This window comes from Hyla sarda, chromosome 12 (genome assembly GCF_029499605.1).
Source record: "Hyla sarda isolate aHylSar1 chromosome 12, aHylSar1.hap1, whole genome shotgun sequence".
Classification (NCBI taxonomy): domain Eukaryota; kingdom Metazoa; phylum Chordata; class Amphibia; order Anura; family Hylidae; genus Hyla; species Hyla sarda.
Window position 1 is genome coordinate 32,759,574 of NC_079200.1, and position 13,464 is coordinate 32,773,037.

Consider the following 13,464-nt stretch of genomic DNA (forward strand, 5'->3'; position numbering starts at 1 on the left):
AAACAAGGTTTACTCCAGGATAAAGAAGATTTTCCTTCAATGGTGTGCAACGAAAGAGGTAGTTACCTCAGATCCTCCTCTTTCTGCAATACTGCGTTTTCTCCAGGATGGCCTTGACAAGGGTCTTAGCCCATCCACCTTAAAGGTTCAGGTCGCAGCACTCTGCCTTCCTAGGCAGGTCTCTATCACAAGAATCCCTGGTTAGAAGATTCCTCAAAGGGGCTGAAAGACTTAAACCTACAGTTCTCAGACCTATTCCGAGTTGGGATTTAACCACTGTTCTCAGGGGGTTATGTGTTCCCCCCTTTGAACCTCTGGAAGAAGTAGACTTTAGGTATTTGTCCCTTAAAGTCACTTTTTTATTGGCCATAATCTCAGCCAAGAGAGTGGGTGAGCTTCAGGCCCTTTCGGCTTTCGAGCCTTATACTGTTTTTCTACAGGACAGAGTCCTGTTGAGGTTTTTACCTACCTTCCTTCCTAAGGGTCCGACTTTCTCCAATACCAACCAGGTTATTTCCCTTCCAGTTCTACTCCCTAATCCATCCTCTCCTGAAGAAGCGGTTGACCACACTCTGGACATCTCCAGAGCTCTCAGAGTCTATATATCAAGAACTGGAGAATTCAGGAAGTCGGAACACCTCCTTGTTTCTTTTTCTGGAAAGAACAAGGGCTTGAAAGCCTCTAAACCTACCCTAAGTAGGTGGATTAAGGAGGCAATCCGAGAGACCTTCATAGTCCAGGAGCTAACTCCTCCTGCCTTTGTCTCTGACCATTCCACTAGGGCAGTCTCTACTTCCTTTGCTGAGAAAAGGTCTGTTCCTCTGGAACAGATTTGTGCTGCTGCTTCTTGGAGCACCCACAATACTTTTTTGAGTCATTACAGGGTTAATGCCAAACGATCGGAAGAGTTGGCCTTTGGGCAGTCAATCCTAAGTGCCACTCTGCCGTAGTCCCTCCCTATTTGTGTTTGTTACTTGCTAAGTCCCCACTTGTGCTGCTGGTTAGGACGTAAAGGAAGCGTTAATTTTTAACGTAAATTTGTTTTCCCTTAGTCCTAACAGCAGCACACAAATTTCCCGCCCTAACCTTTTTAGTTACTTGTTATTAAGCGAGATGGCCTAGGGGAGGAGGCCTTTTATGGGGGGGGCTAATTAATTTAAATTGCTTGGGCGGAATTAAAAATTCCACCGTCCTGCCAGCTTCACAGGGGCAGAACACCCCACTTGTGCTGCTGTTAGGACTAAGGGAAAACAAATTTACGTTAAAAATTAACGCTTTTCTAATATACTACTTTAAAAAATAAATAAATCCCATTTTATTAAAGAAAACTGCCTTTGAAAGTCCCACCACTAGGGGTCCCCAAACCTCCTGGGACACTGACGAGTCCCACAGCAGCAGGAGTGTGTCCAAAGGTCATGGACACGAGATGGCTGATTGACAAGGCTGCAGGAGGAACACAGCCTGCAGCAACACTGCTGTAACACCAATCAGGTGCCTCAAGCTGTTGCAAAACTACAACTCCAAGCATGCCTGGACAGTGAAAGGATGTCTGGGCATGCTGGGAGTTGTAATTTTGCAAAAGCTGGAGGCAGAGTAAGGGAGGGGGAGGAGTCATCACGCTGCAGGCAAGAGGGACATGCCTGCTGACTTTGTCAAGATGGAAACAGCTGTAATAATCGGTGATAGAGACATAAATTACATGTACATGACCAGGATGAGGTAACTTATTTTTTTTGTGGGATCTGACAGGTACGCTTTAAGGCAGGGCTGTGAAATAATGGTGGCTACACAAAATAGTGACACATTGCAGCAGTTCACCCAGGAATACACATTTTAACCAATGTATATTACACAGAGATACATAAATTATCTTCTATATTGTATAAAGAATTTCTGCAAACGACAAGATCAGCAGCTTTATGCTACTCAAATCAGGTTGGAGATTTATCAAAATCTGTGTAGTGGAAGAGCGGTGCAGTTGCCTATAGCAACCAATCCAAACACTTTCATTTTTAAAGAGGCCTATGAAAAATGAAAGGGATCTGATTGGTTTCTATGAGCAACTGCACCACTCTTCCTCTACACAGGTTTTGACAAATCTTCCCCTCTGAAGTGCCTAAGAGGCCGTGTGCCCCCCCAAATTTATGTATGGGAAGACATGTTAAAAAGGAGCCATCAAGGAAGAGAAACATAGCACAACCATCAGGGTTGTTCCTAAGGGCCTTTACATGTCCTGCCAGACCTGCCTCTTCCCTTTTCCAATACCCAAACCAATAGAGATTAAAGAAGTATTCCAGGCAAAAACTTTTTTTTTTTTATATATATATCAACTGGCTCCAGAAAGTTAAACAGATTTGTAAATTACTTCTATTAAAAAAAAATATCTTCATTCTTCCAATAGTTATTAGCTTCTGAAGTTTTCTGTCTAACTGCTCAATGGATGATGTCACGTCCCGGGAGCTGTGCATGATGGGAAAATATCCCCACAGGAACTGCACAGCTCCCGGGACGCGAGTCAGAAGAGAGCAGTTAGACAGAAAAGAAAAAAAACTCAACTTCAGAAGCTAATAACTATTGCAAGGATGAAGATTTTTTTAATCAAAGTAATTTACAAATCTGTTTAACTTTCCGGAGCCAGTGGATACATAAAACGTTTTGGCCTGGAATACCCCTATAATCATGGGCAATGGTGCATTGGGGAAGCCCCTAAGGACTGCCCCAATGACTTGTGGTTCTGGTAGCATGAGCGATAACAGGTTCACTTTAAATAGTTGAGAGGCAGAAGGGGGGGGGGGGTGCAATACAAATATGGTGGTAGTCCGCTCACCTAGTCTCACTATACGGCCCAATCTCTAAATGGAACAGGAATAAAGAAAATGGAGGGCCAGCAGATGAAAGAGTCTTCAGGTTATTTGAAAACCATATAAAAAGTCACAGGCAAGTGATAGCAGCAGATAATCCATAGAGCATGGAGAAGCCAGAATGACGCGTTTCAGGTCAGATACCAGAATTCTGACAAAGGGTCATCTGACCTGAATCATCATTCTGGCTTCTCTATGGATTGTTCTTATCTGCTGCCATCACAATGGTTGGGTTCCCACCACGTCTTTGCAATACAGTTCCCATATACTTCTTCAATTTGAAACCCGTACGCCAAACGATACATTTTGCATACCCAAAACCATAAAGTTTTTTTTGTCCAGGTGAAAAACCGTATAGTTTTTTTTTTTACATGGGAATCCATGGGAACCATACAGAAGCATATGTGCGTACTGTTCCATCCAGTTTTTCACTTTGCACATGCCGAAAGTTCCCAAAACAAGTGAAACTTTATTTATAATGGAGTGAAACGTTAAACGTATACATTATGTTAAAAAACAGATGCAACTGGACATCATTTTTCAAACCGTAGATGGGTTGAAGTTTGTACACACGTTTTGATACAGTTTAGTCCAGTTTTAAAGAATCCATTTTTTCATCAAAAACCTGAAACGGAAATTGTATTGCAATAATGTAGTGTGAACCCAGCCTTACCTGTGACTTCTATGGGTTTCCAGTTAAATCTGAAGACAATCTCATCTGTTGCCCCCACCATTTGCCTTTATTTGGGGGGTTCATTTTTTATTTTTTTTTTATAACTGGGCAGGACTAGGTAAGGCTCGGTTTTACACCTGTATCTCAGGCTCCATTCAGGGCCACTCTCCCAGAATCCATTTAAATAACGAGACCAGTTGTTCGCTCTCATCAGTGATTTGTCTGACCCCATTAAAGTCAATGGAGTCAGTTGTGCAGCAAACCAGCAGCTCAATTTACTGGTACTCAACATAATCTGTGAGGAAAGCCACAACGCACATGTGATCCTAACCTTATACACATTTAAAGAAAAAAAGCCAGTCATGAGATTTTCCCATATCTAATGTGGGACAATGAGTTATACATGGTAATATCTTCCTCATCATCCAATGGGGAGCTATACTCAACTAGTCCCACTGGTTTGGCTGTAGTCCCACTGGTTTGGCTGTAGTCCCACTGGTTTGTACTACTTACAGCAGTGTTTCCCAACCAGGCTGCCTCCATCTGTTACAAAACTACAACTCCCAGCATGCCCGGACAGCCTTTGGCTGTCCAGGCATGCTGAGAGTTGTAGTTTTGTAACAGATGGAGGCAGCCTGGTTGGGAAACACTGACTTATGGGGCCAGCTGAGAACATATCCTCAACTTCCTTGTAGGCAGGAACTAGAGATGAGTGAACTTAGAGTAAATTCGATTCGTCACGAACTTCTTGGCTCGGCAGTTGATGACTTTTCCTGCATAAATTAGTTCAGCTTTCAGGTGCTCCAGTGGGCTGGAAAAGGTGGATACAGTCCTAGGAAAGAGTCTCCAGCCCACCGGAGCACCTGAAAGCTGAACTAATTTATGCAGGAAAAGTCATCAACTGCCGAGCCGAGAAGTTCGTGACGAATCGAATTTACTGTAATTTCGCTCATCTCTAGCAGGAACGTCCCCCCAGGGGATGGTGAGGATGAAGATATTTACTAGGGATCAACAGAAATATTTTTTTGGGGGCCGATACCGATGTGAACTTTGAGGCTGATAACCACCGCCACCAGCTTCTCTCCCCCTACCTGTCCTGGGGTCCTCCCTAGTCCAACCACCACCACTGCCCCATTGTCTCCCCCATTCCCGGTTTTATAAATTACCTGTTCCTGGGGTCCGCGCTACTTCTGGCTCCAGCAGCATCCTGAGCTGTCACTGTGCGCACTGACTGACATCGCGTTGAGGAAGTCACTCGTCATTGCGGAGCACAGCAATAGCGCAGGACGCCACAGGAGCCAGAAGTAGCGCAGATCCCAGGAACAGGCAATTATAAAACTGGGGATGGGGGAGGCAATGGGGCAGTAGCAGCAGTCTCTGGCCAGGGCATTATCGGCAAGGCAATTGCCGATACCAATAATTGTCAAAAATCTTGAATATTGGCCAATATCGGCCAAGATGATAATAGGTCGACCCCTAATATTTACCATATATAACATGTCATAATGCCACATAAATATTGTAATACCTCATAATTGGTTCCCATTATAAATAGATGGCCTATCTTCCTGGCACCAAACCAAGTGCGCGAGTTTCAAAGCCACTCCAAAAACCGCACTGGACCGTTCTGCACATAGTTGATCAGGTGTGTAGACAGTCCACCCACCACCGATTAGATACGAAAAACCTTTCCTAATAGGCCATCGGTATTACAAATACCTGGATAACCCCTTAAGGCTTCACAAGCACTAGGCATTCCCAGATAACACATCCCAAACGTCAGGTTAGAAAAATTATGCCATTCACAGATACAGACACACACGTTTCATTTCTGCCACTGTGTCATTGTTTATTCTCCTTGCAATCTAGAAATGGCACAGTCTAGGAAGGGTTAATGACAGAAACCTCAGAGTTTGCAATTTCCCCATAACCCTAAGGGAAAAAGAAAAAAGTTCCACTTCAGCCAAGTCTGCCCTTTAGTACAGACCACCACCTATTGCCATATGTAAACATTTATTGCCATATGACTAGTAATCTTCAAGGGTGTACCCATGTCCACACCAGCACTTCAGTCCTGTGCTGTCGTTTTCGGAGAAATGCATTTGCATAGGACACAAGCACAGCAGGATCTTCATATCGGAATCTGTCTGAAGGTTGGACACCACTTTGCTTCCATCTTCACAGTCCGGGAATGAAACATCAGTAACACAAATGCTACCAATGTATGCACTGAAGAGCGGCTACCTAGGCTCCAAGTAGGTCGCTACAGACTTAAGTAAAAAAAAAATGTGTGAATGCCATCAGAGGATCGGTGCGAAGTGCATTATACATGGGCTTAGGGGGGTAAAAAAAAAAAGTGCTCAAATTAAACAAAAACCACAAGCTGGAGGGCAGGGGATGTTTGACACCATTTTATTAATATTTAACTGCAGTGAAAAAATAGAACCTTGTACAAGTGCCATGGTCCAACGTACATCCAGTCCGTTTCTATAATATACTTTTTTTCATTTTAACTATTTTTTTCAATGTTTTCTTTTTTTGTTTAAGTGCAGGAAATTGAATATCACATTAGACTCTGAAATAAAAGTTAGCATTGCCCGCTCTATAGCATGACTTTAGTTCTTAGAAGTACCCATTGCCTATACACTATAGAGGCAGCGATTGTGTGAGCTGAGGAATTCAGGAGAACGCAGCTCAATGAATTGGGGGCTCTGCAACATTGTTCAATCCATTCTCGTGAACACTGCTTCCACCCACAAAATGGCTGGATCTGCCGTACAAGCAATAGCCTTGTTAAATTGTGTAGATTAAGCCATTTCACTGCTAGATGGATAGAAAAAAAGCAAACACAGGGAGAACGCAGTGTGTAGGACTGATCACAGCCCCCCCTGGCTGCAGGAAAAGGTCATTTCACATTCTGAACATTAAGGATTTGATTCTTTGGCACATTTGAGGGCTCTTTTCTTTACAAAGAATGACACTGTGAGGGGCGAATAGATCCCCCAAAAGCCTTGCACCCTTCAGTTGAGTTTCTATATATGAAGCAGGGCACTTTTCCCTGTTATGGAATTTTCATACATTTGTTATTCTTACACATCCCTGCTCCCCTGTAACCCATTCACAGATTGACAAAAGCAAGTTAAACGGCGCAGGACGCCGCCTGCTTACTACAGGACTAGAGAATAAACCAAGCCAGTGTTTCCCTTAACTACTTCCCTGCCAGGAGATCCCAACTAAGCAGGACAAACCCCTGGAAAGGAAACAGTTAAAAAAAAAAAAAAGTGATTCATAATTATTAAAACAACCTAGAGAAACAGACCTTAATTTTGTAATCTAGAATGCTTGTGTCGTGCATCAGGTAACAACGGCGTTACTCCTTCAGGTGAATCCAGAAGCATATTCAACATGAACACCTCCTCAGAATAAACAGTAAATGAAGTTCAGACTGTAGACTGCTATACCTCCGCACTCACACACTTGCTCTTGAGAATATATATCCGTACAGATCCCACCCCTGCTTTAGAGATGTTATATGCAGCCATGAAGAAGTATGGTCTGCTTTATCACAGGGGGCTTTGAGGGGAAAAAAGGGAGGAAAAAAAAAAAAAAAAGCCAGATGTAACAACGGACTGAAAAGAAAAGGGGGAAGAAGGAAAAAAAAAATTAAGAAAAAAAAAAAAAAACATTACTCCAGTCACTCCTGCTCTGCCCTGGCCACAAGGCAATGAAAGCAGACACCTAATTTGTGAAGGCCCACAGGCCTTTGCTCCTCTCAGCTGGTGGGCGGATAATGTTACAGCCCTCACCCCTCTCTCCCAGGAAGTCTGCTCCTCTCACAGCACTGCTGCGGTCGAGTTATCCATGTGGTATGTTTGAAGCCTCACTCAATCACTCTCTCTCACTCTCAAACATTCAGTACCCCGCTCATACGTCTCGCTTCCGGGATATAATTTTTTTAGTTTTCGAAAAGTTTGGAGATTTCCAGTGGGTTATCAGCTTCACCCGGCCGCTGTGGTCTGAAGACAGAAAAGAAGAGGTCACCATAAGAAAACAAAGTAAGAAAAAAACAAAAAAAAAAAAAACAAAGCTTTACATAAAAAAAAAAGGGGCCGTCTTGCTAAATTTAAAAAAGGGGTACTCCACTGGCCAGCGTGGTACTAAATTTTCTGGACTCCGTTTTCACATTGTGGGGGTCAGCCATGCCCCCTCAATGAAAATCTATGGGAGGGGCCGTGGCCAGCCCCAGAAAACAACATTCGGAACATTTAGTTCCGCATTGGCCAGTGGAGTACCCCTTTAAAGAGACATGCTCAGGCTGCCTAATAAAAAAAAAACTTAAAAAAAAAAAAACTAGCCTCCACTATCGGATGACCAAGGGAGGTATGAGCAGTTTTCTTTTGTTTAGCTCGAAGTTCACACAGCCTGAGCCCATTTTAAAAATGTTACTTATTATGTTACTTATTATATATAAATTAGCAGGACAACTCCCTTAAGTTTAAACAAAACATTTCAGGCCACATACCAAGCTTGGTTTTTTAACTTTCTTAGCTCCTTTGTTGCCCAGGTGGCAAGTGTTTTAGTCCTGTTTGTCTTTGATCGCCTGCCTTCTGTCAGCAGCTCATGGATCATCGGCCGAGTCTCCACCAGTTTGACAACATCCTTCCCAAATGCTGTACAGAGATCTCTGTAGGAACAACAGCTTATTGTAAATTAATATTGTGAAACAAGGCGGAGAAGTTTTTCTGACAAATATACTAGGATTTTTGCAAGACACGTCAAATGTTTTGATTGGTCTGGGTGTTTTTAAATGATCATAACTATAAAGGAGAAGGTGGGCTGGCACAGTAACCATCTCCTATTGCAGGCAGTAAAGGATGCTTGTGTTCTCAAAGATTTCAGCGCAGTAGTCTGCAGGACTGATATATACTGCACTATTACGTTTGATGTCATTACAAAGTAAAATTGGCCTGGTCCTCAAGGAACACCTATCATTTCACCACAAAATCTATGCCAAAACCAGAAAAAAAAATTTGTGGGGCAAAAAAAGTATTTTTTGATTACCGTAAAATCTCAGAGGATCCACTGGGGGACACAGACCGTGGATTTATCTTGCTGCCACTAGGCATACAAAAAAGAAAAATCCTGGCAGTATATCCGCCTACTAACCCTGAGCTAATCAGTTTATTCCCAAAGCAGTAGGAGAGGACAGACAGAAAGAAATCAGCAGGTGTCCAAGGGAATCCGACAAAAAAAAAAAAAAAAAAAAAAAAGGAACCAAAACAACCCCCTTGGACAGAAAACCAAACCATAGCAACAAACACAATGGGTGGGTGCTGTATCCTCCTAAAAAGATTTTACAGTAAGCATTAAAAAAAAGGAAAAAAATAATAATTCTACCTCTGTCTGCTCCGTGGGACGTACCAAAGCAGTCCCCAGGGGTGGAAAAAAAATACCCAACTTAGAAAAAGGCAGAAGACTGAGCCACTACCACCTGCAACACTTTGCGACCCAAACGTGTGCACCTGGTAGAATTTGGTGAAAGTGTGCATGGACGACCAGGTGGCCGCCTTAGACTTGCAAGGCTGAAGCCCTATTTCCGTGCACCCAAGAATTCCCAACAGAACGTGTGTAATGCACAGTTACCCGAAAAGGTGGGACCTTCCCCCTTACTATGGTACCATTCTGAGGTGGCAGAACGGATCCACCATGAAATGGTCGCCTTGGAAGCCGGAAGACCTTTGCGACCACCCTCCGGAATCAAAGAAGAAGTCACCCTGCCAAAAGGAGGTGACAAAGATAGATCCGGACAGCTCGAACGTCCAGACTATGTAGGGAATGCTCCTTAGCGTTCGATGGAGCCGAACAAACGGAAGGAAGAACGATCTCCTGGTGAAAGGGGGAAGCCACCTTGGGCAAGGAGGGGGGCGGACGAAAAACCACCTTGTCCTGATGAAGGACCAAGAAGGGAGAGCGACGAGAGCCGCCAGATCGGAGACCCTCCTAATGGATGTAACAGCTATGAGGAAGGCGACCTTCCACAAAAGGATACAGAGGTGTCCCGAACAGGTTCGAACGGAGCCTCCCTCAAAGCACTAAGCACCAGGTTGAGATTCCAAGGAGGAGTGGATGTGAAAATTGGAAGCCAACGGCAGCTGAAACAGAAAGGGCTGACACTTTACCTTTATGAGCTGAGTGCCAAGCACTGATCCAGACCGGATTGCAAAAAAAATAAGCCCACCAAGTGCTAGCGGAGGAAGACTTCCGAGCCCAAAGCATGGTGCAAATCACCCCGGAAGAAAACCCCAGAAGCTCTCAAAACCGTGGTTTCAACCGCCATGCCGTCAAATGCAGAGACAGTATACTGGGGTGGCAGAGAGGACCCTGGGAGAGAGGATCAGGGCAAACTGGAGGACTCTGTAGTACGTCGGCATACGATGTTCCTGGGCCAGTCTGGAGCCACCAGAATGGCGGGAACGCCCTCCGCCTTGAGTTTCCTCAGAACCCTGGGCAGGAGAGTGAGAGGCGGAAAGCGGTAAGGAAGACAGAAGGATGACAAGTGCGCCCACCGCCAGAGGGACTCTCGACACAGCAACAAAGCAAGGAACTTTTCTGTTGCGGTAGGACGCAAAGAGATCCATGGCCGGGGTCCCCCAAAGATCGCAGATCCACACAAATGCCTCCGGATGGAGAGACCACTCCCCCGTATCTGCGGAGGAGTGGCTGAGTGTTCGCTTCCCAATGCTCCACAACCGGAATGTGGATCGCAGAGAGGGCGGGAATTCTAGTCTCTGCCCAGAGCAGAATCTTTGAGACATCCTTAATCGCCTGCCACCCTGCGATTGATATATGCCACAGCCGGACAACCATGTAGGAGGATCTCCAGCGGAGGAGGCAAAGAAAGATGGCATGGAGCTCCAGAAGATTGATGGGAAGGTGAGCATCCTGAGGGGACCAGCAACCCTGGACCGTCAGGGTCCTGAAACACCTCCCAACCCTGGAGAATCGCATTGGTCATGACAATCTGCTAGTGGAGGGAAAGAAACGACCGACCCTGGAGAAAGGAGCGGGGAGGGAAATTGAGCCACCACAGAAGAGACCAAACGTATAGAGGGGGCAGAACCACCCAGCAATCCAGAGTAGACAGCAACTTGTCCCACCGGGCCAAGATGGCCAGCTGGCTGGGAGGGAGACAGGTTGGACTTTTCCTGGTTGATCAGAGGAAGGCAATCACCGCCGCCATGACTTTGGTGAATACCCTGGGAGCCGTAGCTAGGCCAAAAGGAAGAGCCACGAACCAAAAGTGACTCACAGGGACAGAAAAGCAGAGGAAATGCCGATTGGCTGGGCAGAGCACGCCTTCTTGGGGATGACAAAGTAGAACCCCGAAAAACCCTGCCCTGGAGGAACTGGCACAATCCCTCCCTGAGCAAGAAGGGTACTTAAAAAGTGACCTGAAAGGCCACCGCCAAAGAAGGGAAACGAGGATGGCAAGATCGAAAAAAAAAAAACGATCCCGGGAAAGGGAAGCAAACTCTGGAAACCATCAGAGATTACGTCCAGGACACAGGAGTCCTGAACCTCCACTAACCAAACGTCCCGGAAAAGAGACAGACGCCCTCCCACCCGAGAAGAGGACACGGGTGGGGGCGTCCCTTCAGGAGGAGGGAGGCTTACGGTTAATGGACTTGGCCACCAAACTGCCAGAATGGTTGTCTGACTTCCAGGAAGGACATGCCTTGAAAGATGGGGCTATCCGAGATTGGGAAGGCGACCCGATGCAAAGGGCCGAAAGGAATGGGATCGGCAAGGTTTGTTCTGTGGCAGCAGAACTTTTACCTCCAGTAGCTTCGGAATAAATTTCATCTAGATGTTTCCCAAAGAACGGAGCACCTGAAAAAGGTAACTGTTAAGAGATTTCTTTGAAGCAGCATCTGTATCCCACGCCTTCAGGCACATGGAGTGACGAATCTCAACCAAATTACCTGAGGCAAAGGCCGTGCATTGGGCGGACTCCCAAGGCCGCTGAACAGAGGAAGTCTACGGCCTGAGAAAGTTGGAGAGAGAGATCCGCCAAGTCTTCCTGAGAAGTGCCTGATTAGGATGCCCTGCCATAGCTGAGAAGCCCGAACCGAAACTGCCTTGGCCATCCCATCGGATGCGAAGGTGGGTAGCAAGGACAAACCTGCCGCTTCAAATTTCACCAAGTTCTTGATCTTCTTGTCCACAGGATCCTTAATGGATGCTGCGTCCGCCCAAGGCAGTGTAGTAGATTTGGACAGACGAGAAACTGGAGGATCAACTGCAGGTGGCACCATCCACTTAGAAACCAGATCTGGAGGAAAGGGAAACAGCTTGAATCTTCTTGGTTACTGGAATAATTAGTCTGGATGCTTCCAATTCAGCATGAGAACTGAAAGCCTTGGTGGAACGCCGAGAGCAGCGGAAAAAATAAAACTGCCGGATCAGGATCCAAAGTTTTGGGGTCCTCCAGATGAAGTGTCCCTGATGGCTGACACCAAGCTGCCCACCATATCAGACAAGGCAGAGTAGTCCTTATCATCTGGAGTGTGGGAGCGTGCAGTGGCAGCCTTAGACAGAGTTGTGTTAGACCTAGAACAAGGAGTCGGGGACCTGGGATGGTCACCGGGGGAGCGGCCCCTACAGTGGGGGTGCTGCCAGCGAGTGGGGAAGAGCAGCGAGATCTATGGGATGATTGTCTATCCCGATTACGCGACTCTGAAGAGCCTGACGAAATCACTTTAGGGCGCTTGTGAGAGTGCTGGAAGCGGGGTCATGAGAGAGAGCAGGACTCCCTGTAGGTCGTGCGCAGGGAAGACCGCTCCAAGGCAGAGGCCACTGATCTTGATACCCTAGCCAGGTCAGAAATAGACTGAGAAAGGGAAGAAACCCACTCTGGGGAGGGGAGGACATTGTGTGTTCCAGGGGGACAGCCTGAGAGAGGCTTATGAGGGATGGTGCGTGTGGTGGAGCAGGCAGATACAGTGGAACAACCGGGCATTTTGGTCTTGCAGCCCATGCAAGAGTAGGTTAGGTGGTGACTAATGCTGTGGCCACCTGTGGGGGGGGGGGTTGTTCAGGTCTGGAGTCGGACATAAAAGTGCTAGTAAGGAAACAGTTAGCAATTAAAGTAGAGCAATCTCACCCAGGTCCTGTAGCTGGAGCTGAGAAGCAGGCTGCAGTTGTCCTGTGTCCAGAGATGAAGAGGCAGGCAGCCACTGAGGTGATATGGGAGGAAGGAGAGAAGCAGGCTGCACCAGAGGGAGTGGACTCCGCACCCAAATGGAACCCATTGGAGGAGGAGAGGTAGTACAGAAGCTGATGCAACCGAAATGTTGACCCTTTGTGCGCACGCCGATTGACTACTGGCCAGAAGCAGGAGGCTGGGAGCCCAGCAAGCGCGGCCGAATGAGAGAAGTTGACAGAGTTAAGTCCCAGGCCGCAGCCTCAATTAGTTTCCTGCCCACCACGCGATTTGCCCGAGAAGCGGGCAAAAATGAAAGTAAAAAACTGAAGAGCCGGCTGCGCAACCACAGCCCAGTTGACAGGCACTACGTTTGGCACGCAGGAGCAGATGAAAGTGAAGTAAGCAGTGTCCGGTATGGCGAAGGGGAGGAGAGCTGCCACGCAGTCCCTGGAGCCCCAACACTGCATATAAAAAGACCAGAGCATGTATCTATGCCCTCTATAAGAATAAAAATGAATTAAAAAAAAAATAAAAATCCCCCTGGGGCCCCAGGTATAAGGGACCCCCTAAAGCAAGGAAGGCCCTTATACCTGGGGCCCCAGGGGGATTTTTCATTCATATTTATTCTCATAGGGGGCAGGGATACAGGAGAGTGAGCGGCACATACTCCCCTAAGATGTCTTCAGCCAGCTATGTGTCACCTGTGTCATGTCAGGCTGAGACAG

At 46.4% G+C, this 13,464-nt stretch overlaps 1 protein-coding gene across 1 annotated transcript in view; it reads right to left on the reverse strand.

The window, feature by feature from the left end:
• Positions 1 to 5,930: 5,930 nt before the first annotated feature.
• The window catches only part of KPNB1 (karyopherin subunit beta 1), a 49,601-nt gene continuing 42,067 nt past the window's right edge, over positions 5,931 to 13,464 (reverse strand). Inside the window, exons 21-22 of the mRNA XM_056548388.1 lie at positions 8,057 to 8,218; positions 5,931 to 7,550 (exon numbers count right to left, since the gene is read on the reverse strand). Coding sequence (XP_056404363.1) covers position 7,550; positions 8,057 to 8,218 — 163 coding nt within the window. The 3' untranslated portion in view covers positions 5,931 to 7,549. The remainder of the gene's footprint in view (positions 7,551 to 8,056; positions 8,219 to 13,464) is intronic.